At 46.9% G+C, this 27,079-nt stretch overlaps 3 protein-coding genes across 8 annotated transcripts in view; 1 reads left to right on the forward strand and 2 right to left on the reverse strand.

The window, feature by feature from the left end:
• Nucleotides 1-9,749, reverse strand: part of CBL (Cbl proto-oncogene) — a 106,966-nt gene extending 97,217 nt beyond the window's left edge. The window contains exon 1 of one of the 3 annotated variants that reach the window (XM_070384082.1): nt 9,275-9,749. In XM_070384082.1, coding sequence (XP_070240183.1) covers nt 9,275-9,463 — 189 coding nt within the window. In that variant the 5' untranslated portion in view covers nt 9,464-9,749. The remainder of the gene's footprint in view (nt 1-9,274) is intronic. The other 2 variants (XM_005897176.2, XM_070384083.1) reach the window with 2 other exon arrangements.
• Nucleotides 9,750-16,423: 6,674 nt separating this feature from the next.
• Nucleotides 16,424-20,798, forward strand: DRC12 (dynein regulatory complex subunit 12 homolog). Of its 4 annotated transcripts, none has more exons than XM_014478652.2 (7): nt 16,424-16,501; nt 16,804-16,885; nt 17,289-17,354; nt 17,750-17,869; nt 18,580-18,672; nt 20,129-20,259; nt 20,531-20,791. In XM_014478652.2, the coding sequence occupies exons 2-7, from the start codon at nt 16,816-16,818 to the stop codon at nt 20,657-20,659; spliced, it is 609 nt and encodes a 202-aa protein (XP_014334138.1). In that variant the 5' UTR covers nt 16,424-16,501; nt 16,804-16,815; the 3' UTR covers nt 20,660-20,791. The 4 variants fall into 4 exon arrangements, with proteins under 4 accessions (XP_014334138.1, XP_070240191.1, XP_005897179.2 ...); XM_070384090.1 differs by having other exon boundaries at nt 16,468-16,501; nt 17,284-17,354; nt 20,531-20,798; XM_005897117.3 differs by having other exon boundaries at nt 16,484-16,532; nt 20,531-20,795.
• Nucleotides 20,799-20,838: 40 nt separating this feature from the next.
• NHERF4 (NHERF family PDZ scaffold protein 4) lies at nt 20,839-27,029 on the reverse strand. Its single transcript, XM_070384088.1, has 9 exons — nt 26,003-27,029; nt 25,461-25,672; nt 24,987-25,176; nt 24,759-24,895; nt 24,310-24,514; nt 23,886-24,082; nt 23,562-23,789; nt 23,216-23,416; nt 20,839-22,962 (listed from the first exon to the last, which is right to left on the reverse strand). The coding sequence occupies exons 1-9, from the start codon at nt 26,115-26,117 to the stop codon at nt 22,933-22,935; spliced, it is 1,515 nt and encodes a 504-aa protein (XP_070240189.1). The 5' UTR covers nt 26,118-27,029; the 3' UTR covers nt 20,839-22,932.
• Between the last annotated feature and the right edge of the window lie 50 nt (nt 27,030-27,079).

Consider the following 27,079-nt stretch of genomic DNA (forward strand, 5'->3'; position numbering starts at 1 on the left):
TCCTTAAAAAGAAAAAATAATTCTCTCCCCAGACTTATCAATGCAACTTTAAAACCAAATACTTAGCATGAACTAGAGATTAAATGATTTTAGCATCATTTCTGGATGTCAGACCCTAAATAGAGCACAACTGTGATTTAGGATATTGTGGAGTTTCCAGTTTGGTCTAAAGCACCTCCCCAGTCCCAAATTCCCTTTCTGGTCTTCTCAAGGATTAGGTAAAGATTTCCCTAATGGTTCCCATGGTGTGGGGTATAGGGAGCAGGGCTGGGATTCCTGACCCGGCATAACTTCAGTTATATCTCTAGTTTGTAAATGTGAGCGTTGGCTCATTCTTAACTCCCTAGCACCCAGCAAGAAGTTCAATGAAAATGTGATGTGGAAAGGTGCCAACACGATTTTCACCTAAAGGAACCAGGAATCAGCTACCATATTTAAATCAACAAACTAGACAAGGATTGCGGATGAAAGCAGATTTTTTTTGGAAGGCAATGTGCCAATACATACTTTTCAAAGTTTAATGTATGATTCCCTTGACCCAGTACATTTCATTTCTAGAAGTTTATTCTGAAGAATACCTAGAAACTGCATAATAGATTGTCACTGTAACCGCTTCTAATATTAAAAATCACAAACAACCCAGAAGACTATCACTATGATTTGTTAAATAAACATATATATATATCCATATTATAAAATCTAAATAAAACTTAAAAAAAGAATTCAAGGAGACCTACATGTTGTATCAACATAGATAATCTTTTCATTCTAGAAGCATTTTTGTTTAAAAATCCCACTTTTGCATAACAATGTATTTTATATGTATTAAAAACGTTATATATACTACTTTTCAAATTTAAGAACATATCTTAAACATAAATAAGATACTCCACTTTTTTTAAAAAAAATCTGTCAAGCTTATCTAAAATAAAAGTAACTGTGGAAGGGGCCTTGCTTCTTGAACTATGATCCATATCAGCAACACAGAGTTTCAGGCCCCACCTCAGACCTATTCAGACAAGATCCACAGATCTGAATTTATGTTAAAGTCTCAGAAGCACTGGTTTATAAAACTCACTTAACAGAGTCTGAACACCAGTTCAAGATCCACATTAAAAACCAAAACTATGAGTTGGGTGGCTTATCTTACTTAATTTCTCTGAATCTCGTTTTGATCTCATAAGACACATTATTTTGAAATTTTTACTGTATCAGCAGATGTTAAATTGTAAACTGCTACACAATATAAGGACTTATTAGTTGTCAGTCTTTGCGACTAAATGCTAAGAAGGCAACAACTTGTTCAGAGCCGCTTAGAAAAAGGAACTGGAGGGATGGACCCCAAATAGTAGACAGTGGTTACCTCTACAGAGAATAGTAGTTTAGGGGTAGGGGAGTAAAGGAAGACTTACATTTTGTTCTATATATTTTATGATCCATAAATTGTTTCTCTCAAAGAGTGCTATACTTGTATACTGCTATTCAGATAGGTCTAAAAAATTTGGAAAACTCAGCAGTGGCCACAGGACTGGAAAAGGTCAGTTTTCATTCCAATCCCAAAGAAAGGCAATGCCAAAGAATGCTCAAACTATCGCACAACTGCACTCATCTCACACGCTAGGAAAGTCATGCTCAAAATTCTCCAAGCCAGGCTTCAGCAATACATGAACCGTGAACTTCCTGATGTTCAAGCTGGTTTTAGAAAAGGCAGAGGAACCAGAGATCAAATTGCCAACATCCACTGGATCATGGAAAAAGCAAGAGAGTTCCAGAAAAACATCTATTTCTGCTTTATTGACTAGGCCAAAACCTTTGACTGTGTGGATCACAATAAACTGTGGAAAATTCTGAAAGAGATGGGAATACCAGACCACCTGATCTGCCTCTTGAGAAATCTGTATGCAGGTCAGGAAGCAACAGTTAGAACTGGACATGGAACAACAGACTGGTTCCAAATAGGAAAAGGAGTACATCAAGGTTGTATATTGTCACCCTGCTTATTTAACTTATATGCAGAGTACATCATGAGAAACGCTGGGCTGGCAGAAACACAAGCTGGAATCAAGATTGCCGGGAGAAATATCAATAAGCTCAGATATGCAGATGATACCATCCTTATGGCAGAAAGTGAAGAGGAACTAAAAAACCTCTTGATGAAAGTGAAAGTGGAGAGTGAAAAAGTTGGCTTAAAGCTCAACATTCAGAAAACAAAGATCATGGCATCCGGTTCTATCACTTCATGGAAAATAGATGGGGAAACAATGGAAACAGTGTCAGACTTTATTTTTGGGGGCTCCAAAATCACTGCAGATGGTGATTGCAGCCATGAAATTAAAAGATGCTTACTTCTTGGAAGGAAAGTTATGACCAACCTAGATAGCATATTCAAAAGCAGAGACATTACTTTGCCTACAAAGGTCCGTCTAGTCAAGGCTATGGTTTTTCCAGTGGTCATGTATGGATGTGAGAGTTGGACTGTGAACAAGGCTGAGCGCTGAAAAATTGATGCTTTTGAACTGTGGTGTTGGAGAAGACTCTTGCGAGTCCCTTGGACTGCAAGGAGATCCCACCAGTCCATTCTGAAGGAGATCAGCCCTGGGATTTCTTTGGAGGGAATGATGCTGAAGCTGAAACTCCAGTACTTTGGCCTCCTCATGCGAAGAGCTGACTCACTGGAAAAGACCCTGATGCTGGGAGGGATTGGGGGCAGGAGGAGACGGGGACGACAGAAGATGAGATGGCTGGATGGCATCACTGACTCGATGAACATGAGTCTGAGTGAACTCCAGGAGTTTGTGATGGACAGGGAGGCCTGGCGTGCTGCGATTCATGGGGTCGCGGAGAGTCGGACACAACTGAGCGACTAAATTGAACTGAAGAAGTGAAAGTCACTCAGTCGCGTCCAACTCTTTGTGACCCATCGACTGTAGCCTTCCAGGCTCCTCTGTCCATGGATTTCTCCAGGCAAGAATACTGGAGTGGGTTGCCATTTCCTTCTCCAGGGGATCTTCCCAACCCACGGATCTAACCCAGATCTCCCATATCGTAGGCAGACTCTTTACTGACTGAGCCACCAGGGAAGCCCAGGCCTAAGAAAGGAGGCAGGAATTAGGATCCCATCCCCCTCACTGAAGTAGCAGCGGGTTGGCCTCATTTTAACATTTCCTCATGGCTGATCCCAGAGCCACAGGGAAGGTCAGTGGTGGCTGTAAGGAGGCGCCCGAGGTAGTGGACACCGCTGAGTAAGACCTGCCACCAGTCCCAGAAGTTGCAGAGGGGAGACCCCGAGTCACTGCTGATTAAGGAGCTTCTACAGTACTGACATTCCATCTCCTAGGGCTTGACTCCCCACGGGTGCGCACCATGAATGACATCACTGCACCCCTTCCCCTCCTCCTGGAAGCTGCTGCAGGAAGGAACATTGTGGGGACAGAGTTGAGGCTGGCTTCCAGTGCTCCTGGTTGACTACTCCCACCTATTTCCTTCCAGCACAAAATGTGCTAATCATGAAAACATTTCACAATGACTTGCTTATTATAATTCCCCTCTTCCAACAAACCTAATGGAGATCAGAATTAATAACTTCATTGGAAAATGTGAATGAAATTTAGGCTCAGTTTTCAAACAAATACTTCGACCATTTTTCTTTTAATACATAGTTCATTTTTCTTTTAATGCTCTAGGTTAGTCATTAGAGGACATTATCATATGGTTGACTGTAACATGAACTCCACTGAAAGTAGACTTGGGGAACCAACCTGCCCATGTGTATACAGCTAACAACATATTAAAAACAGGTTTCATTATAGCAAGAGTCACCAAAAGCTTTAACCAAAGCCACAAAATGAACAGAGCAGATTATCTTCTTCCCCAGCCTAAATCCTTCAAAATTTCTATCATGAATCACATGAAATGCTCAGTGAGCTCACATCTCACAAGAATTAAGGGAGAATATTACATCCATTGGGGGAATTCTTAACAGATTTGAAAACGACACCATCTTTTTTTACAATGACTACGTATCACTTTTATAACCAAAAGAAGGTAAAAACTACTTTTAGCAAATGTTATTTTAATTCAACACTCAAAAAAAAAAAAAAAAAATTCCCTACCTTATCCCCCTAATTAATCACACAGAAAATAAGGGAGCATGTTTCAATCTCATTGTACTTTATTAAAATGTCTGTGCTTCATTCAGCAAGTATAATACTATATATTAGACACAGGAACTGAAGTTAAGACAAAGGCTTGATCTTGAAGAGATCTAGTGGAGGAAGAGACAGATGAAATAAAAAGTGATAAATGCTACCACAGATAACATGAATTAAGTATCGTGGAAAAATAACATGTAGAAGCCACCACAATAACCATGCAAACTAACCAGTACACATAATTTGAAAAGACACAAATCCTTAACTTAAAAGTAGATATTTCTTTTAATGGTACTAGTTAAACATCATGTTAATATCATTTAAGAAAACATCTACTTTGTGTGTGAATGGTGGTGTGAGAGTGTACATGAGGACTGCTGTTGTATACCTACACAGGTCACTTTCTGAAAAATGACTTTTATTATCAAGACTGTTGTATACCTGAGAAGCTACTGTATGGAGGAAATAACTAAGCCTTGTTCAGTTGCTAAGCCGTGTCTGACTCTTCGTGACCCCATGAACTGCAGCATGCCAGAGCAGCATGCCAGACTTCCCTGTCCATCACTGTCTCCCCGAGTCTGCTCAAACTCATGTCCACTGAGTCGGTGATTCCATCCAACCATCTCATCCTCTGTCTTCCCCTTCTCCTGCCCTCAATCTTTCCCAGGATCAGAGTCTTTTCTCCAATGAGTCAGCTCTTCATATCAGGTGGCCAAAGTATTGGGAGTTTCAGCTTCAGCATCAGTTCTTCCAATGAATATTCAGAGTTGATTTCCTTTAGGATTGACTGGTTTGATCTCCATGCTGTCCAAGGGACTCTCCAGACTCATCTCCAACACCACAGTTCAAAAAAGCATCAATTCTTTGGTGCTCACCCTTCTTTATGGTCCAACTCTCACATCCATACTTTGACTACTTGGAAAAACTGTAGCTTTGACTGTATGGACATTCGTTGGCAAAGTGATGTCTCTGCTTTTTAACAGGCTGTCTAGTTTTGTCATAGCTTTCCTTCCAAGGTACAAGCCCCAACTAAGCCTTGCTGCTGCTGCTGCTGCTAAGTCGCTTCAGTCGTGTCCGACTCTGTGCGACCCCATAGACGGCAACCCACCAGGCTTCCCCGTCCTTGGGATTCTCCAGGCAAGAACACTGGAGTGGGTTGCCATTTCCTTCTCCAATGCATGAAAGTGAAAAGTCAAAGTGAAGTCACCCAGTCGTGTCCGACTCTTTGGGACCCCATGGACTGCAGCCTACCAGGCTCCTCTGTCCATGGGATTTTCCAGGCAAGAGTACTGGAGCGGGGTGCATTGCCTTCTCCAACTAAGCCTTAGGAGGTGGGTAATCCTGGATTCTAAGTCTAATTCTATTAACTAAGTAACATAACCTCCAAAGAACTAGTGAAAAGTTAATGTAATTAATAATGATTACCACTTGCATACCTCTTCCTTTCAGTTTTCCTTTGGGGACACACAAAGCAATTTCATTTAACAAATATTTACAAATGCACTTACTATTGTGTAAGACCTTGTGATTAGAGACTGTAGGAGATAAAGAGATTACAGCTGTTGTCCTCGTGATATTTACATCTTGAGAGGTTAGGATAAGGAAATATGTGCATTTTTTTAAAATCTTTCGGCCAAACTGCGTGGCATGTGGGATCTTAGTTCCCCAATGAGGGATTGAACTCACGCCCCCTGAACTAGCAGTGCAGAGTCTTAACCACTGGACCACCAGTGAAGTCCCTGTACGTGATGTTTAAACTTAAGAGATCCCATATCGCACTGAACATCCTTACTTAGTCACTTATCACTATAATGGAATCTCCTGGAATGCAAGAATTTACACGTAGTGCTATCCTTGGGATTTAGTGAGCATGCAAACATAGGGGAAAGGTAAAAAGGAAGGGAGAAAGCAATCCAATGAAACATACAGATTCATAAATTCTGCTACGTGCATCTTACTTCCAAAATACAAGAAGTTATTTAAGGTGCTTTTTTTACAGCAAGCATGAAAAGGTAAGTAGTAGAAGGATTATATTTTTAAAAAGCTTTTTCAAACCCATGATTTAAAGGAAAGCATTTTTCCAATAAATTATATTCCATTAAATAAATCAATACCTCGAGGTTTTACTAACATAAGCTAATTTAAAATAAAAACATAGCAGGGACCTAAAATACTGCCGGCATGATGCTCTACTTCAGCGGTGGACAAACTAAAACGTGATGGATTTTTCTGTATACCTGCAAGATAAGAATGGTTTTACATTTTGAAAGAGTTGTAAAAACAACAGCAGCCAAGAATATAGAACTGCATAGGTGGCCAGCAATGCTTAAAGTATTTACTCTCTGTTCCGTGACAGAAAGCTTGTCAACTCCCACTCTGTCTCACAATGGAATTTTGAGTCTCTCATTAAATTAAATACTTGATACTTCCATATTTACATTTAAGACAATTATATGATGGCTTTCTCTACCCCCTAGCCAGTTGTCTATTTCCTTACTAGCCATTTTCTTCACATACGGGTAGCTTCATAAATATCAATTACAATATACTGGGATGGCAAGGAAAAAAAGAAAAAAAACTATAGAGACCGAACCACATCTTCTGTTTAATAACAAGCATCCTAGCACAAGCATTTTTCCAACAATGAGTTCAAGTTTTGCAATGGAATAGTAAATTGGGCCTACATTGACCAGAACCCATGACTTAGGCCAACTTCTCCATCCATGAATATCAAATGTGGAGGAGAGGAGACAGTTCCCAGTACTAAATCAATAAGCTGATTAATAATAGGCTGGAATAATATTCACCTAGCTTTAATGACAAGGTTAAAACAGGTAAGAGATGGTGACTTAGAGCTAAATTCAATAAATGCGTGGGACATTTGTGGATTTAACACTAAGTTCTTCATCACTTGTATTATATGACATGAAGTCAAGAAGGGTTAGTGATACTGTCAACAATAAAGTGAAAAGAGAGAACATTTATGCTCAAAACATCAAGAGTAAAAGAGTGCACTCTAACAACATTACAGGAGTATTCAGAAAATCTGGAAAGCAGAACAAATCTACCGGATTAACACATCAGAAAGAAGAACGAAGCTTTCCTTTCAGCACAACCAGTAACATGTGATACAGGGCACACAATACTAAAAATCATCTTTCAAAACAATCAACCCAAGAATAAAACCACCGCTCTTCCTACACTAGAATGGAAAAGGTAGAAGCCTACTTTCCTTCAACTATCAAAACCTGAAAAGCTTTTGACTCAAAACAGAGGTCTTTATTCTTCCCAAATAATTAAACATTCTGCAGAAGAAATCATACTACACACTCTTTAGAAAGATGGAGTTAAGTCTTAAGGGGTGGGGGGAATCATTTTAAGGACTACATTACAGAGACTCTATAGAGTTTGACAAAAAGTTTTATTTTTAAGGAGAGGTCTCTAATCAATACAATCTTGATACATTGCAGGTTGATACATGTGTCTCAAATGAGAAACTAATTAGAAATGCAAATTTCAGGACAAACTTTTTAAGTCAACTCTAAATCCCCAAAATGCAAACCTACAATCTTCAGATTTTGAATATATTCAATATATTTTTTTTAAGTATCAATGCACTTAAAATTCTCTTAACTGCCTATCTTTATGTAATGGTTTTACTGCAATTCCTAAGAATGAAATTAGCATTGTAACAGTAATTACAATACCAATTACTTAACATGAGAAAAACCAGCCCTGAAAAAGTAGCTTCTGAAGCCACTGGTATGTACTACAGGAGTGCTAATTCACACACAGGACTTATTAAGTATTTCTACAGCACATTTATATCTGCCAAGTGCTTCATAATCACTTTTATTAGCTGTTTCTAGTCCAAAGCAATCCATGAAAAACTTTACAGAAGAGGAACCTAGGCTCAGAGAGGAACCAAAGAAAACCAATTTTACTGTGGAGGAAATAACACCATTCTCTTACGCCTGATCCTTCTAACCATCTTTCATCTGCAGAATGAATTTTGCAAAAATCAGTTATTGATAAATGTTGAAAAACAGAAAGGAAAAATTGAATGCTCTGGAACAAACCGTTAGACTTGGAACTAACTACTATCTTTCATTATACAGACATACTATAAGGAAGTAAAATTCTGTCAAATGCCAAGGTTAAAGTGAAGTTATTTTTCACAGTTGCTAAAAACCAAAACAAAAACAAAAGTAATCAAAGCAGCTCATCTAACAATTTTAAAGTCAGGTTCTGTAATAAGGAGTCAGCATCTATTACCAAAAAAAGTAGAACCCAACAAAAAACAGTGTGTGTGAGGAGGAAGTTCTGGAAGGAGTCAGAATCTGCTGTTTAACCCACTCGGTCAACGTATCTCTCCGAAGATAAAGGTTATAACCAGAACTTGTGGTTTAATCAGTGCATATCTCAGCACCAGCAATGGATCCCATCCAATGTTTTGGAAGAGAAAAACTTGAGCCAGCGCTAGATGTGGAGGAAAGTTCCTTCCTCGGTCCATTTAAACATTCCCCATTTCTTTTATCTCTGTCACATCTTAATGAGAAGAAGGGAAGGAAAAAAAAAATTGTACGCTCACCCAGAGCAGTCTGCCCGCGGAGTTGTCAGGACCCCAGGTCTCTCCATGAGAGCCCGTAAAACCCAATTCCCTAATTAGAGCCCGTCCAGCTCAGTCCCAGCCGGTAAATCAAGCGCTCTTCCTCACCGCCCCCTCCCTCCTATCTCCCGGGGCCAATTCCGTGACCCACATCCCTACATCCTGCGCAGAGCCCCAAACTCTGCAGCCCCACTAGACTTCCGCCCCGGTGGCTCCCCAGTTAACCTCCCCCAGCCCCCACCCCATCTTTGTCTCGCAACCCCAAACACACCACCTCAACGTTCCCCCCCGACTCCCAACCGCAGCCCTTCCCCCTCCGCCGACCCCCGTCCTCCTGATCTCCTCCCTACCCCCACACCCCCCAGCCCTCGGCCCCGTCACCCCGGCTCCTCGCCTCCCCAGCCTCGCACGACCCGTCCCCTCCCCCAGCTTCCTCCGTCCCTTCCTTCCCCTCCCTCAGCCCCTCCGCCCACGCCCACCCCTGCTCCCGCGGGTCCTCCGCAGGGCCTTTCACCTTGTCCATGAGCTTCCAGCACTTCTCCACCATCTTCTTGTCCACGGTCCCCGGCGGGTGGGGGCTGAGGTGGTGGTGGTGGTGGTGGTGCGGCTGGAAGGCGTCCTTCATGAGCCCGATCAGGCCGCCGGAGCCCCCGGAGCCGCCGCCGCCTCCGGCCCCAGAGCCCTTTTTCACGTTGCCGGCCATGGCCCGGGAGAGGGTCAGGGCCCAGCCGCGTCCGCCGGCTCCGCTCGGCTGCGAGTGAGGGAAGGAGGGCTTGAAGGAGGGGCCTCTCCCGGCCGCCGCCGCCGCCGCAGCCGCCGGCCGTCCGGCGGAGGGAGGGGCGGCCGCGGGGAGGGGAGTGGGCGGCGCCGGGCGCGCGAGTCCGCGCGGGCGCGCCCCCTCACAGAGCGCGAGCCCGGGGGGAGCGCGCGGGGCTCGGAGAAGCGAGCGGCCGCGTCTGGACTGAGCAGCGGCCTCTTCTGCGCCACCCCCTTCCCGAGTCACCGCTCCCGGAAAGCCGCCGCCAAGTTTCCGCGCCGCCTCCACGTCCCTGCCCCCGGGGGGCGGGCCCAGGCCGAACCGTCCCCCTTCGCCCCCTGCTGGAAGAGTTGGGGAAAGGGCGGGGCGTGGCTAACGTGGAGTTTGCGCACTAGGCAGAAGCCGGCCCTCCATGTTCCCTCTGGGTGGTGGGTTGTCAGCCCTGGAGGAGGTCGTTGGGCTATTTAAGTTAAGACGGGTAGAGCTAGGAAGTTCCACTGGTTAATCAGTACTAGAACAAAGGCCTCGACCAGTTCTCCCACAAAGTGATTGTAACCTCTTCTGAGTTACTGATTCTGAGTAGTTCTTTTCAGAGGGTTACCCACATGAACCTCTACTTTATTTATTTATTTATTTATTTTTGAACCTCTACTTTAATAGAAGAAATTGATGCCTAAGTTGTGAGTCAACCTTCAGTTTCATGTCTATTTCAGTCTTGTGGTGAGGGGTCATTTGAATTCTTTTTTTATTTTTATTTCTATTTTTAATTGAAGTATATTTGATTTACAATGTTGTGTTCATTTCAGGTGTACAGAAAAATTAGGTACAATATATGTACCTATTAATAGCAAAAATAGGTACAGTATATGTACCTATTAATATATTTCAGATTCTTTTCACTTATAGGTTATTACAAAATATTAAGTATAGTTCCCTGTGATACAGAGTAGGTCTTTGTTGGTTATCTATTTTATACTGAATGTCTTCTTAAAAGGGAGTCTACTGCACTATTTTACTTATAATGATTCTTGGAAAAGATATTAGAAGAAAGGAGATTTGGGAATTTCATGAGAGTCAAATTTAGAATGACATCTGAGCTTAAACTTCTTTTTCTAAACTTCTGGCTTTGTAAAAGCTCCTTTCTAAATTATGAGGAGTGGGGGGGGGCGGGGCTTGTGTGTGCTCAGTCATTCAGTTGTGTCTGACTCTTTGTGGCCCCATGGACTGTAGCCCAACAGGCTCCTCTGCCCATGGATTTTCCAGGCAAGAATACTGGACTGGGTTGTCATGCCCTCCTCCAGGGGATCTTCCCCATCCAGGGATCAAACCCACATCTCCTGCATTGGCAGGCAGATTCTTTACCACTAGTACCACCTGGGAAGCCTTAAGAGAACATGTGCATGCATGCTAAGTCGCTTCAGTCCTGATGCCCTCCTCCGGGGATCTTCCCAACCGAGGGACTGAACCCACATCTCTTATGTCTCCTGCACTGGCGGATGGGTTCTTTACCACTCGCACCACCTGGGAATCCCCAGTTGTTAAAAAAAGAAAAAAGAAAAAATTAAGACAAGTGCCATGGAAAGAATCTCGATGTTGTCTTTACCCCACACCTGACAAATTAGGAAATTGAACTTTATTTGCTTCTCCTAACATTGTGGAAGAAAAGGGGAAGTTTTTCCCCCCACTCCCTAGTGTTTTAAACTCCTAGTTAAGTCAGGACCAAGGACAGGAATGGGAATGCTGCAGATCATTGCATCCTGATTAGACCTCAGAAAGGCTAGCGCCATCAGGCCATGAGTTCTTCTTCCAGGCCCTTTGACCTTCTGAAAACAAAACACTTCTCCCTTTTTTTGCCTTAAGATCCCCCTGCTTAGCAGCACCTTGTTCTGCAGGTGGGTAGGCACCGCCAGTATCAGGCCCTGACCACAGAAACCTTGAGCTTTGAGCCCTGGCCTGAGGAGGCCATGCCCCGCCCAGGAACAGCAATGCAGTTCCCAGTCACTTCCACTTTTCTAGTCTCAAAGTTCCGTTGGAAGAACTTTGAAAAAACACAACTTCCCTCCTGAAGAAGGAAGTGCCCTGCCCTAATTTGCTAATTCTGAGCCTCAGCTTGGGAGTTTGCAGGCCCTGGTGTGTCAATAAGTACTCAGTTCCGCCTTAGATTCCCCACCTGGCTCTTCTACAAAGGTCTTGACTGATTAGGGAATTAAGCTTATCAAATGATCCTAGAAGAGAGGGGCGATAAAAGATCTCTGAACTCAAAGACTCTTCAGCCAGACATTCTTGTTTGTAACTCAGTGGCCTGTATCTACAATTGATTGTGGAGTCAGAATTATCATTTCCTATCAGTAGAATTTCCATTAATCAGTACTTACCTAGAAAGAGTTAGAATGGCTAAAGAAAAACTACAGGCAAAGCTCTTAGATAATTGTCAAAACTTCCCACCCCTGATGCGTCCACCCTTAGTTGCAGGCCCTCCTTTCCTCCCACTGCGTCTATAGAAACCTTTTCCTTACTGATTTCCCTGCCACTTTCAATCCATTCTGTCACCAGACCAGTGTTCTTAAAGTATGCTTCTGACAACATGAAACAAAAAACAAAAACTTTCAGCACTCCCCATTGCCTCCTTAATGAAGTTAATAGTCATGATCTAACTTCAAACTACCTTGCAGTTTTATACTATTCCAGTACATATATTCTATGCTGGGTGACTCACCAAGTCACGAAATACCACAATTCTTTTTTCATCACCGTTACTCAGAGCATTCCCTCTGCCTAAAGAGTGCAATGAAGTCCAATCCATTTTTTATACTCAAATGTTGTCCTCCTTATCAGACACTCCAGCTAGAATAATCCTTCTCTCCTCTAAATTTCCATAACCATCTATTTCTCACCTATCACACATTAATTTGAGGGCTTCTCGGGTGGCTTAGCAGTAAAGAATCCATTTTCGACGCAGGAGACTCAGGTTTGATCCCTGGGTCCGGAAGATCCCCTGGAGGAGGAAATCACAACCCTCTCCAGTATTCTTGCTGGGAAAATCCCATAGACAGAGGAGCTTGACTGGCTACAGTCCAAGGGTCGCAGAGTCAGACACGACTGGAGCAGCGGAGCACACATGGGGCATTAACTTATGCTATACTGTCCTATCTACTTTGGTCTTCCACAGTACCTAGCACACTGTAGACATGCAAGGGGACATTTTTCCCCTCATAGTCAAATCCTAGATTTAATAGAGTATAATTCAGTTCAGTTCAGTCACTCAGTCATGTCCGACTCTTTACGACCCCATGGACTGCTCCACACCAGGCTTCCCTGTCCATCACCAACTAGCAGAGCTTACTCAAACTCATGTCCATTGAGTTGGTGATGTCATCCAACCATCTCATCCTCTGTCATCCCCTTTTCCTCCTCCCTTCAATCTTTCCCAGCATCAGGGTCTTTTCCAGTGAGTCAGTTATTCACATCAAGCCAAAGTATCGGAATTTCAGCTGCAGCATCAGTCCTTCCAATAAATATTCAGGACTGATTTCCTTTAGGATGGACTGGTTGGATGGATCTCCTTGCAGTCCAAGGGACTCTCAAAAGTCTTCCAACACCACAGTTCAGAAGCATCAATTCTTTAGTGCTCAGCTTTCTTATAGTCCAACTCTCACATCCATTCATGACTACTGGAAAAACCATAGCTTGGACTAGATGGACCTTTGTTGGCAAAATAATGTCTCTGCTTGCTGTCTAGTTTGGTCATAGCTATTCTTCCAAGGAGCAAGCGTATTTTAATTTCATGGCTGCAGTCACCATCTGCAGTGATTTTGGAGCCCCCCAAAATAAAGTCTGTCACTGTTTCCATTGTTTCCCCATCTATTTGCCATGAACTGATGGGATGCCATGATCTTAGTTTTCTGAATGTTGAGTTTTAAGCCAACTTTTTCACTCTCCTCTTTCACTTTCATCAAGAGGCTCTTTAGTTCTTCTTCACTTTCTGCCCTAAGGGTGGTATCATCTGCATATCTGAGATTACTGATATTTCTCCTGGCAATCATGATTCCAGCTTGTGCTTCATCCAGCCCGGCATTTCGCATGGTATACTCTGCATATAAGTTAAATAGGCTGGGTGACAATATACAACCTTGACGTACTCCTTTCCCAATTTAGAACCAGTCTGTTGTCCCATGTCCAGTTCTGTTGCTTCTTGACCTGCATACAGATTTCTCAGGGTGAGAAATTAACCCTTAGAGTTGCATATGAGCTTGTGGCTCATCTACACCATCTCTGGCTTGGTTTAAGGCTTCCAATTTGTATTACGCTCAGTATGGTCTGTATATTATAGAATGGGATGGTGTAATTTGCACTTTGTTCCTGCTGCAGCAAGCCATATTTCTTTTAATGCATAAAGATGACCTGTGTCTCACATCTGAATAAAGTAGAGAGGGTGACCTTCTCTCTGTGTCTCTTTAAAACCCCAAGATGGGATCCTATTTAAAGGAAGGCAGAATTCTGCTGAAATGATCTTTCCTCTTTTCACTTCTGAACTGAGGTTAATGAAAAAAAAAAAAAAAAGAAGGAAAGATTGACCTTTCTTTCCCAATTTTCACTTGGCTTGTTTTCAAAATGTACTAGAGATTGAATCGTGGAGCACAATGTCATTCTCATTCCTGGATGATTCTAGAGCTGGCTCAGTTTGTATTGCATCATGTGATCCGTGGCACTCTTCTTATTCCATTTCACCTTCACCCCAAACCACATCCTCATTCTGCACCTGAAAGTCAGTTGACTGAACGTATTTGAAAAGTAAATGCTCTTCTGAGACACGATATGTTGTTTATTCTCTGTAATCTCTTCCTCAATATGTGACTCCCTGCCTCAGCCTAGCAGAGACACTAATCATTCTATGGAAAAGTCCCCAGCACAGAATTCTGGATGAGGGGTAAGACAGGACAGAGACCTCTACTGCTTTCCTACGTAGGGAGAGAGGGTTGTCGGTGGGGTGGGATGGTGGGGGGAGGGCAGGAGTAAATGAAAACATGCATCAAAGTTAGAAGAAAAGTCTTCTTCTGATTTGGGACATGTGGGCAAGATTTTCTGACACTGAAGTGGAGGAACAGTAAGCATTGCGAAGAACAAGGATGGCTCTTCCCTTTACTCTGTAAAATGTCCTGGGGTCAGAGAGGTATCCTGCAGCTGTGAAGGTGACAAATAAATATCCTCAGGCTCTGCCTGAATCTGCTACCACCTAGAAGAAGGATTTCCGCCCCCTACCCCACCCCCGGCCCCCAAGATCTCATGGCTGTTTCTTCAGATCTGTTCCTGATAACAGGCAATTGACCAAAACTGTTGAGGAAGACAGAGAAATACCTAAAGAAAGAGTCTGCGGTTCCCTAAATCCACAAGGGGGAAAGCCCTGAAGTTTCTGCTGTTTTCATTTTAGCCACTTTGGTGTTCACAAATCTGGGTGGCAGACAGACAACAAAGGCTCCCAATAGCAAAAGGCTGGAGAGGGGGGTTTCGGGGAAGGAACAGCTGACCAGGGCAAGCCACTCAGCATTCTCCCTTCCCCATATTTATTTTTCCAACTATTCGTGACTCCAGCAAGATGCTAGGCAGCACCCCTAAATGAGGGGCGCCCCCAACATTGCTCCGTAAATAATTTAAATAGAAAAATTCAGGAGACTCAGTAGAAGGTCAAGAAAATCCACTAGAGGGAGCCCAAATCAACTCAATGCCACAGGAAACAAAGCTGGTTATTTTCCCAGCACCTGTCTGAAAATCAACCACAGACAGGAATAGGGGGAAAGAGGAAATATATTAAGTCACCATAAAAGAAGATAGTCCTGTAAATACCTGGTGAAAATCCAAGCCTTTCAGGATTTACAAAATCGAAGATTTATTTTTTGGCCGCACCCTGCGGCTTGCTGGATCTTGGTTTCCGAACCAGGGATCGAACCCATGCCTCTTGCAGTGGAAGCACAGAGTTCTAACCACTGGATTGCCAGGGAATTTCCCAAAATCAAAGATTTAAAGATTTAGGAAACCTACCCTGAGCAAGGAAAATGACTTACCCAAATTTACATATCTGGAGAAGGGTAAGGATGAGAACTCAAAAGCTCCTGTCTCTAACCAGTACCCTTTCTTCTTGATTTGCATCTATGTCAGGATAGAAGGGCATGGCAACCCACTCCAGTATTCTTGTCTGGAGAATCCAATGGACAGAGGAGCCTGGAGGGCTACAGTCCATGGGGTCACAAGAGGTTGCAAGAGTCGAACACGACTGAAGTGACTTAGCACAGCACCTTGAGGTCCTAGGTCTAACTCTCCTCTGTGTCTCATTTATCTGAAATAGGAAACTCAACCACTGTCTCCTGAATTTCTTTCCCTCATTCACCATAGAATACCTTCCTGAAAGGGATCTTCAATTTTAAGCCTATTTAATAATGTCATTTTGTTGATGAGACTTTGGGAAATGTAAATCACCCCAAATGGCTACCGTCAGTTCTTTTCCTCTGTATCAGCGCAATAGCATTATTTTGGATGTGTAAATCTGTAATTTGTAAGTGTCCAAATTGCCGGCAGTGCTACATAGAAGTGAATCGTATTTAATCAGTTCCAAAGCCCTTTCTCCTCAAACTACACTTAGGATCTGGGGACAAGAAGAGTATTGGCCCTCTGAAACCTTGGTATTTTAAGCATTGTATTTAGCCCCGTCTACCAGACACAATTATAGCGACTGAGCAAGCATGCATGTACCTTCCTATCAACTCCATGTTTCCCAGTTGCCTGGACAACGTGCAGCCTCCAGAAGCCCAACCTTCCAGTTCTCAGTCCCACCCCCAAATGAAATTTGCCACTCTGGATTGGGTCCCAGAACACAATCTCCTCCTCCTGCTTCTAGCTGGTTGGGCCTTTTCTCTGCCCCTCCTGGAGAGTGGGTCACGCCACAGGGAGATACAACAGAAAGTGAGGGTCTTGGAGGAAGGAAGAGGCAGGGTAAGGATGATGGGAAGAGAGAAGGGGCCAGGTACTGAGCTTTATTTTCTCTGAAAGAGGGTTGAGAGGAATGATTTCTGTACTTAGAGCCTGACTGGTAGAGAGAAATGGGGTCATCCTTCCCCCTGGCCCCAGTGTTGCCTAAGTTTCCAAGGAAACCAAGAACTGAAGCTTCTGGAAAGTGTAAGAGACAGACTTGGAGACAAGAGCACTAATTCTCCTGGGACTCCTGGTTCAGTCTAGGGAGTCAGGAGAGCGTCTCCATGTCCAGACCTAAATATGAGCCCCCTCCCTCCCTCCAGGACAGGAAGGAGATGCCACCTAAGACCAAAGAAAAAGGGACAAAAGCTGGGGCCCAGAAGAAGAAAAGAAATGCAGGTGCTGGTGAGTCAGACTGGGTGGAGGTGGGTGCCTCCCTGCCTCTCCTTGTTCTGGCTCAGAGACCTCCAGAGAGAATTCAGCCCTCTGCGTGACAAGATGGAGCTGTCTTGGCCTTCCCCCTTTATATCCATACTCGGGTGCCATGGAGCTGGGAACATGGGAAAATCAGCACCCATGAATCCCTTCTGGCTGTGTGCCTTCCTTGTATATTCATTACACATCTTTCAAGTACCTACTGTGAGCTGGGTAGTGAACTCATTAGGCTTTGTCTTCAGAGATCCCTCATTTAATGGTCCTCATATCTCCCACAAAAAAAGAGAAGTCCAGGATACGGGAGGAGGATGGGAGGGGAGTAGGGAAGGCTGAGATCCTGACAAGCTGAGGGTCTGCCGTCTTGCCAGGGCAGATGTGGAGGCTGAATCCATGCGCAGGCTGGCACTGCTGGAAAAGGAGGTGCTCCAAGACCGCTTGGGTAAGAAGGGTGGAAGTTCTGGGGAAAACAGAGACAGTGGGCATTTGTGTATCCCTGGGAGCTTAAAGTTTTGGAACCATGGTGGAGGGCTGAGCTGATCTCTAACCATCCCCTAATGGGAAAGATTGTCAAGAGTTGGGGTCGTGAGGACAGGGTGGGCAGTGAGGGTTGATAAAGAAAGCTAACTTTTATAGCTGGAACACAGAGGGAGTTTTTCCCTCTTAGTAACAGAGTCTGTAGGATTCTGAGGCAGGGAAGGGAAACACACAGAATGACAGTGAGAGACTGGCAGGCTGCCGCCAGGTTTCTGAAGATGGACAGAGTCCATCAAGGCCATGGGGGCTGATTTGTGGAGTCCCCAGCCAGTGCAGAGGCCTGCTCTGGACTGTTCACAGCTCTGCAGAGGGATGAAGCCCGCCGAGCCAAGGCTTCTGAAGACCAGCTGAAGCAGAGGATCAAAGACCTGGAGGCTGAACTGGAGGGGGCCCGGAGCGAAGGGAAGGCCATATATGCAGGTGTGAGGTTGATCGAGCAGGTGGGTGGGAGACAGGGGCCCGGAAGAGGACAACTGGGAGGGCCCGAGGATGCTAGAAAGGGAGACAAGGGGGACTTCGAACTGCCATACCTAGCCTCAGCCCTCCCAGCACGTACAGGAATCCTGAAGGAATCTGAAGGAATTCCTGAAGGAATCCTGAAGGAACCTTCCATGACATGCACTGCTATGTGCTTGATGTCCCGTGGGTTATGAAACGCAGCCCTAGCCTTTATCTCTCTCCTCCCGTGGGAGTGGGTGGGAAGGAGGGCCTGAATTCACATACTGAAATGGCATAGCAAATGGGTATCTTGTTTCCCAGCTCTGTCCCCACCTTCTCAGATCACCACAGGAAGAATCCAGAAGACTATTTTTTTTTAAGATTTTTTTTTTTTTTTGATGTGGACCATTTTTAAAGTCTTTATTGGATTTGTTACAATATTGCTTCTGTTTTATGTTTTGGTTTTTTGGCCCTGAGGAATATGGGATCTTAGCTTCCAGATCAGGGATCAAATCCGCATGCCCTGCATTGGTAGGTGAAGTCTTAACCACTGGACTGCCAGGGAAGGCCCTCAAAAGACCTTTATGCACCTGTCCACTGGACCAAGCAGAGCCCTCCCCACCCACAACTCCCTGTCCTTTCTCCACTGCTCTCTCGCCACCTGGGTCCCTGGCCACCCACCGCTCTGCCAGAGATGAGCCGTCAGTGCCGGAGCCTGCAGGAGGCGATGCAGAGTCGCAGCAGACAGCTGGAAGAAGAAGTGGAGGGCCTTCGGGAGCAGTTAGGTAGGCTTCCCAGGGGGCCCTAGTGGTAAAGAACCCTCCCGCCAATGCAGGAGACTTAAAAGACGTGGGTTCCATCCCTGGGTCGGGAAGATTCCCTGGAGGAGAGCATGGCAACTCACTCCGTAGTCTTGCCTGAAGAATCCCATGGGCAGAGGAGCCTGGACAGCCCCATTCCATGGGGTCACAAAGAGTTGAACACTAACCGATTTAGCATGCACACACAGCACACCCTACTCTCACAGCACTTTCTCTCAGAGGATCACTGATGTAGTCCAGCCTGAAGGGGTGGAGTTAGGATGGTCTTTCTTTAGAAAACCGCAATTTAAGTTCTCATACTGTCTTCCCCACTGACTCTTCTACCACTTGCAACAGAAGGTTCAGGATAGCAAAAAAAATACCCAATCTTAAACTTTAAGTTGTAAGTGAAGAAGACCTAACTTTCTCACTGCAGCTCCCTCTCTCAATGGTCTCTCTAAAGACAATTCTTACTCCCCACTGCCCCCATGTCTCTCATGAGCAAAACACATTCTGTCTTAGTTTGGCTGATTTTTAGAATGAAAGCAAGCTTGAATATAACTGTTTGAATTACTTACCTCTGTATCTTCAAGACCTAATGTGTGGTAGGTCCTGAATAACTATTTGCTAATAAATAAATGAGCTTCTAAATAAGCAACAAAGCAAAACAAAAAAACAGGAAGCTTTTGCTCTCTTCCATCTTGGTAACAGGACAGAGTTGAAAAATTTTAGCATGGCACGGATTTTCCACAATTTTGGCCTCAAAGTTTTCTTATCCTAAAATAGCTTTAGTTTAGCTTTAGATATCGAAGAGTTGCTTATCTTCCCACTCAGACCCTGAGTTCCTTTCCTAATCTTTGCCTTATCTCAAATGCAATCAGCATTTTTAAGCACCTCCTACATACTAGGTGCTTTCCCACACATTATCACATTTTTTTAAATGTATTTTTGTTTGTTTGTTTGGCTGCCCCTGCTCTTAGTTGGGGCATGTGAATTCTTAGCTGCAGCGTGTGGGATCTAGTTCCCCGACTAGGGATCAAACCTGAGCCCCCTGCCCTGGGAGCGCAGAGTCCTAGCGACTGGCAGCAGGGACGTCCTCACGTTATCACATTTAACTCTCAGAGCACACCTGTGAAGTATGTGTCATTTTTCTCTATAAAGATGAAGAAACTGAGTCTTAGAGACGTGTCAGATGTTACACAAGTAGTGAATGGCAACCTGATTTGGGAGCCAAATCTCTTGTCCCAAGAACCCCCCTCTCTCTCCTGTACCTTAACAGTATATGTCAGCTCTTTATAGGAACGAGGGGAAGTTGACGGCTCTGGGGGAGTCTGGAACAGTCCTGCTCATGTTGTGCTCTTTGGGTGGGAGACTCTGTTCAGAGGCCGAGTGTCACCATCCTGTCCTCTTTCATCCTCCCCACTGGCACCATCTCTCCCAGAATTGTGCCAGAGGGAGGCTGAGGCTGCCCAGAGGGAGGCCAAGCAGGCCCTCGGAGAGCGGGACCAGACTCTGGCTCAGCTTCGGGCCCACGTGGCAGACATGGAGGCCAAGTATGAGGAAATCTTACATGTAAGCACTACCCTCTGAAGACCAGCCATCCCAGTGCCCAGCCCTCCCCCATCCCCACAGATCCCAGCGAGGATGACAATGACAGGCCAGGGGGAAGGGAAAGAAGCATCTCCACAGGGGATTCTGCTCTATCTTAAGGGGATACAACCATGCCTACCCACTAAGAATAAGAGCTTGAAGAAAACACTGGCTGGGAAAGCTTACAGACCAGGCTGGGGGCACCCCTTACCCTAACTTCTCCCTTCCTGAGATTGAAGCTCAGTGTCTGCAGGACAGCCTGGACCGGCTCCTGGCCAAGCTGAGAGACGTGAAGCCTCAGTGGGACGGGGCTGTGCTGAGACTCCACACCAGGCTCAAGGAGCAGCTCCGCCAGTTTGGACTCAACCCCCTGGATCTTTGAAGCTGTGAGTCTCTAGTCTCTGGGGCCCTCTGAGGCCCCAGCAATAAAGCTGTCTTGATGTAGACCTCAGCAGGACTGTGAGCTGTGTTTTTTTGGCAGAGAGGAGTCCTCATGGGAATATCTCAGTTCTGGACTGACCCATTACCCTGAAGATGGAATAAGAAGAGAGAAATTTGACAAGGTCTCAACTTCTCTCCTAGAGAGTCTGGGTCCCACCCCTTGAGCCTGGAGCCCTTTTGGTCACCCTATCCCCACCAGCACCAACAAAGGCAGCCAGATTTGTGGATAAAGGCCATTTCTACAAAGGACCAAGAGTGACCAGGCACCAGCCCCCACAATCCTCAGGTGCCCACAGAGGGAAGGTGCAGCTAGTCTCCAAATTCTTGTAATATACCTAACATCCTGGAGTCATGCTTAGGGCAAGTTCCAGATGGCTTCAAGCATAGCCAGCCCCACAGCCCACCTGAAAAGGGAATACTGTCTGCTTCTCCTTTATTTTACTACAGCGTTCTCAGTTCTACTTCATTTCTGGTTAAATATGGAAGGGGGAAGTTTTGAAAAGAATTCCCAGCATTGCCTTGTATTGAATTTATAATGTCGTTTAAAAAGTTTACTTAGTTTAATTAATTTTGTATAAAGTAGGAATAACCAAATATATTCTGTTTTGCCATCTCTTGGGAATAACAGAATATATTCACCATAATAGAAACAGCAGAAATGGTTCATTTTCACCCTCTGTAGATTCTTCCTTTCAGTAAGTTGTGTTTCATCCTTACAGACTGATCTTTCAGGTAGAACAGGTGGAGGTTTAGGTAGAAATGAGCATCAGGATTCTACTCACTACGCACAATTGTTTCCACTATGCACAACTGTGTATCTTTTAGCTATGGAGCTTAAAAGCCTTCCTGGGTAGCTTAGTAAAGAATTCACCTGCAATGTGGGAGACCTGAGTTCAATCCCTGGATTAAGAAGATCCCTTGGAGAAGGAAATAGCAACCCACTCCAGTATTCTTGCCTGGAAAATCCCATGGACAGAGAGGAGACTGGGAGGTTACAGTCCATGGAGTCACAAAAGACTTGGATGCAATGGAGCAGCTAAACCACCACACCACCATGGTGCTTAAACTTTCTCAAGAGAAATAAATATAGCACATTTTAAAAGGGGGGAGGGGGAGGTTTCCCACAACAAGTAATTCTCTGTAGACATAATTTAACTTTTGTGTTACAATTTAACTCAATTGTGGTACTATCTACCTGGCCATAGCATCAGATCCCTGTGGCACTCTTGAGTCCCACAAGAGTGCCTGCAACCTCAAATACCATCTTAAGTCCAGGCTGTCACTTGTGCTTTTGACTGACTGGCTATCAATCAGTGATAGCCACAACCCCCTCCCTGGGCTCAATCATTTGCTAGAGTGATTGAATTCAGGGAAATGGTTTACTTACTAGATCACCATTTTATTACAAAGGACACAACTCAAGAACAGCCATATGCAAGAGATACGTGGGGTGGGGTATGAGCACGGAAGCTCCATACCCTCTCCAGGTGTGCCAACCCCCTGCACCTCCATGTGTTCATCAACAAAGAAAGCTCTCTGAACCTGTGCTTCTGGGTTTCTATGGAGACTTCATTATGTAGGCATGATTAATCAATCCATTGATCACTGGTGATTAATTCAACCTCCAGCCCCTGTCCCCTCCCAGGAGACTGAGGGGGGGGGGCGGGGCACTGAAAGTTCCAGCTTGCTAATCACATGATCAGTTCCCCTGGAAACCAGTGCCCCATTCTTAGGTGCTTTCCAAAAGGAACCTCATTAACAAGGATAGCTGTAATTGAACGAGCCTTATTATGAATAACAGAAGACACCTTTATCACTCTTATTACTTAGGAAATCCCAAGGATTTTAGAAGCTCTCTGCCAGGAAAGGATAGGAAGACCTAATATATATTTCTTGTTATAAATCACAAAATCACACTGCTCATCTCAAGCAGATCCTCATCTCTGGGGCACAGCTCCCAAAGACCCCACATGACTTCCTCCGGAATCAAATGGGAAGCTCCTTCATGGGCCCACCTGAGGGCTCTGGCCCCACCCTCTTCCAGGAGGTGGAGCCATGGGAAGGGAGAGAGACCTTAAACAATCCTGTGACTGGAGGTATCAGGAGTCCTAAAGCTGCAGCTTCTGGTTTAAAGAGAGCATCTCAGCTCCCACCACCTCAGGCTGGAGGGTGAAGACAGGGAAGCTTGGGCAGATCATTGCCAAGCATGGGGTGCTACAGCAGATCTGAGGCCAGAACCCCATCCTAAGCAAAGAAAGAAGGGAAGAAGTCATTCAGGGAACAGAAGAGTTCCTTTTCCCTGTCCCCATCTGCACTGGAATGCTCAGGAATAGGGGCTTCTTCTCTGGGGTCTTTCTGTTCCCACCTACCCTGGCCTAAAGTCCCAACCAGGGTCCCCCAAACTGCTTCACCTTGTAGCCTCACACTCTGCCCTCCTCTCTGACCACGCCCCCTCCTCTTCTGGCTGCTCACAGTTCATCCATCTCTTTTTCCTCACCTCTCTGGACCCTGGGGGAATCCAGGCTTCCAAGCCCTGCTGAGATTGGGCTGCCAACTTCAGGCATAGGGGTGGCTTCGCCTCAGCCAGCTGCTGAAGTCTTTCCTGGTCTTTCTCTCCACCCATGGGATACCCATTCACCTCCAGAATCATGTCTCCTGTTTGCAGCCCTGCCTGGGCAGCAGAGCCTCCTAGGGTCACCTGGTGGAATAGGTGGGGTCTAGAGGAGCCTGGAACACCACAGAAAAGTTTGCTGGGTATTCTAGGGCTCTGGGAGGGAAGCAGAAGAAGGCTCATCAAGAGGCAAAGGATTGAAAACATCCAAGGTTCCCGGGGCATCCGTCACCTGGGAGATGAAGAGACCAGGCCTGCTGGCCACACAGCTGAGTCGGAAGCCATAGCCACCGCCAGGCCCAGGGTACAGGAAGCACTGGCGGAAGTTGCATGGGACAGCGGCCACTGTTGCGTCTTTGACGAGTGGGTTCTTGGTCTCAACCACAGAGGCTAAGCCACTACCCCAGGGAGAGTCAGGAGCCTCTGTGCTCTCCAAAAAGAGGAGCGGAGACAAGCGAACCTGGAAAAGAGGAAGAGGACAAATCTGTTGCTTCTCCCTAACCTGAGCCCTGCTCCATTCCGGCCCCATCTCTATCCCCGGCCCCTCAGCTCGCACCATGCTGAAGAAGCGGTCAGCCTTGGGGTCGACGACAATGAGGGAGACACAGGAGCCCTGCGCCCGGATCTTGGACACTGTCTCCTCGTGGCCCAGCCCCTCCACGCTCTCCCCAGCCACAGCCACCAGCCGGTCCCCAGCCTGCATCCCGGCCTTCTCCGCTGGCAGTCCTGGGTCCACCTCCCATAGGAACTGACCTGGGACGCAGACATCCTCATGGCTCCTTCCCCCCCGACCCCAGCGCCAGCCCAGGCCACTGTGTGCACACTGGGGGACTGACCCAGGGGTACACAGGAGGAGGAGGAGGCCCTGGGCTGGGGTTCAGCCAGGGCCACCACTTGTGTGTACTGAGCTGTAGATGCAGACACTGGTGTGCCCACCCCAAGGCCCACCTTCCCGCCCCATCCCCAGGGCTCCCACTCACCGAGGCGACCATCAAGGCCCTTCTCCTCCCGGAGCACGAACCCGAAGCCCTGGGGCCCTTTCTCGAGATGCAAACAGCGGGGCTTGGTGGGCAGTGCCCAGCCCTCTGCCAGAGGAGCAGCCAGGGGCATTCCCAGCTGGCGACACTGTTCCTCCACCTCTGGCCCTGCCACCAGCAGGGTCACCTGCTTGCCACTCTGCCAAAGCTGTGGGACCCAGCAGGGCATCAGCATCAACCAACTGGGGAGGGAGGGCAGAAGCAGGCACCCCCTCCCAGCCCTTCTTCCCAGGCCCTGGAATGAAGCCCTCGGGAGGGGAGGGGTGTGGCGAACACAGAGTGGAAAGGGAAGGATGGGGACAGAGGTACAAGATCAGACTGGGAGATTGAGAGTCTGCTTCCCGAGACTGGGACAAGCCCAGAGGGGTGAGGACAAGAGGAACCAGCCATACCTTCCTGTTGAGTTGGTTGTGTGTGAGCTTTTCCACACTGACCCCATTCACTTCTAGCAGCCGGGCCCCAGGGGGCACTCCTGCCCGCTCAGCTGCTCCTCCAGGGCTCAGCACTAACCAGAAAGGACCCCGATGTCCTGGAAGCCCAAAGAGTGACTTTCTGCCTGCTGTCCACCCACAACAGGGCTCAGGGCCCCCCTGCTGACCCCTCCCGCGCTCTAAGCTCACCTTGGGTGACACTGAAGCCAAAGCCGCCCTCGTCTTTCACTACGTGGCACAGCCGAGGCCGGACCCCCTGGCCGAGAGGGGGACAAAGGTGGGTGTTGTTCCCCCGCTGAGCTCGGGCCACCTCGTGCACGTGCTGCGCCAAAACTGTCAGCAACACCCGAGGCCCGCTGGCCCGGATCCGGCGTATCACCTGAACAGCAGGCACGCAGGGTGGGCTTGGGCCGGCCCCTCTTATGAAGGTCCCCTCCCTGGAAGCTAACTCTTCACCATGGGAACCAGCTCTCTGGAGGCCTTCACCCAGCCATTCTGACCTGGGGCATCCGTAAATTCTGGGAGATGACCCCACACCCTCCCACCTCCCATGTGGGAGATATGTCACCCCCACATACCCAGGGAGGTGACCAAGAGGCTTCTGTCTCCCCCAGGTGCTACAGAATGTTTCCTCATACTACCGGGATTCCAGCCCAACCTCACCATCAAATAATCTTCATGTTCCACGACGTGGTTGTTCACTCCCAGGATCCAGTCTCCTTCTCGAAGACCCTGACGCTGGGCAGAAGAGCCTGGCTCCACCCTGCACACCACATGCCCAGCCCTGCCCGGCTGCTGCTGCAGATGGAAGCCAAAAGTCCTGCCCTCCTCTTTATTCAGCAGGTAGAAGCGAGGCCGTTCCAGGCTCCAGATATCTGGACGGGGAGGTGGGCAGCAGAAAAGGTGGAGGAAAGGGGACATGACCCAAGTCACCTTGTGCCTGGTAGCCCCTGCCCGTGTGATTGAACAGCGGACAGGCTTCTGCCCAGTTAGGTGTCGGGCAGTGGGGCTGAACACAGCCCAGGCAGAGTGGCTGGGACATAAGGAAAAAGCCTAGCCCCCTTCCACCTCCATGTAGTCACTCCCCACCAAGGCTGTTATCAGAGGGAGACAGTGAGTGGTGTCCAAGGAGACAGGATGCTTTGTGGTGCCCTAGTGGCTCTGGGGAAAGGAAGTGGTTGCCCCAAGGGGTTGGGGGAGGTTACCAGAAGGGTTGTAGTCTTCAGCCAGGGAGAGGACAGGATTATCAATGCCCAGCTTTGGGTTAAACTCAAACTTCCTGCAAGGAGGCAAGTCACGCAGGTAGGAGAAAGCTGACATCCAGACTTGGGTCCCAGGCTCGCCTTGAGGTGCCAAAGGCAGCTGATGAGCCTCCCACCTTCAGTTCCCTCCTCTCCTTGCCCCAGTCTTTCACAGCACGGCACTTACAGGGCCAAGGTGGCTGTGTCCTGAAGATCTGCCAGGCAAAGAAGGGGTGAGGGGATGAAAGGCAGTCTGCCCTCCGAGACTCCACTTCCATGGTCATTAACTGAAAGAACTTAGGGGAACCCCCAAATTCAGGACTCGCCCTATGTTCTGCTCCCAAAGGGTCTTCCCTTCCCCTTCCTTCTGCTCCCTGGCCCAGGCCTTCTGATATACACAGAAATCTGAGCATATCAGTACAGGGCGTGGACCAGGAAGACAGACACATCCACCCACTCACCTCTCACCTCCTAACTTCCAGTCTATTTTCAGGGCTCCAAGCCCCAATACCAAGTGTGTGCTAGTTCCAAAGCCTTCCAATCCACCCTCTGCCCTGAAGTCCCCTCCGGAGGGTTTCTCCCGGCCTCCTACCTGCAGCTGCCTCCATGGCTGGATCTGCGACCCAGTGCTCAGTGTAAGGACAAGGTCCATCGAAACCAGCTGATCCTCCGACCTACCCCCGCCCCCACGTCCCGCCTCCTTCAAGACACTGCCTTAGAAGCAGCTGGGTAATGGTTAAGGGGAGGAGAGTCTTGTCTTCTGGGGAAGTGTGTATGTCCTTCCCGCCCCATTCCTGAGCCCCAACTTTCTCAGGAGGCTCTGCTGCTGTCCCAGGTCCCCCTCTGCGCAGAGAAAGGTCACTATAATTGCTGGTCACTGTAATTCCAAGGCTGGGATAAGTGTATGGCATGGGTGACAGAAGCCCTATGGCTCCACAAGGCCACCCACCCACCCCAAAATTTAGTTCATGTACCACCCCCTCCCCAGCCCTTGCAGCTTCTGAACTTAGTGCCCAAGAAACATCCGCAACAGAAAGTGGC

The sequence above is a fragment of the Bos mutus genome, chromosome 15, assembly GCF_027580195.1.
Source record: "Bos mutus isolate GX-2022 chromosome 15, NWIPB_WYAK_1.1, whole genome shotgun sequence".
Classification (NCBI taxonomy): Eukaryota; Metazoa; Chordata; class Mammalia; order Artiodactyla; family Bovidae; genus Bos; species Bos mutus.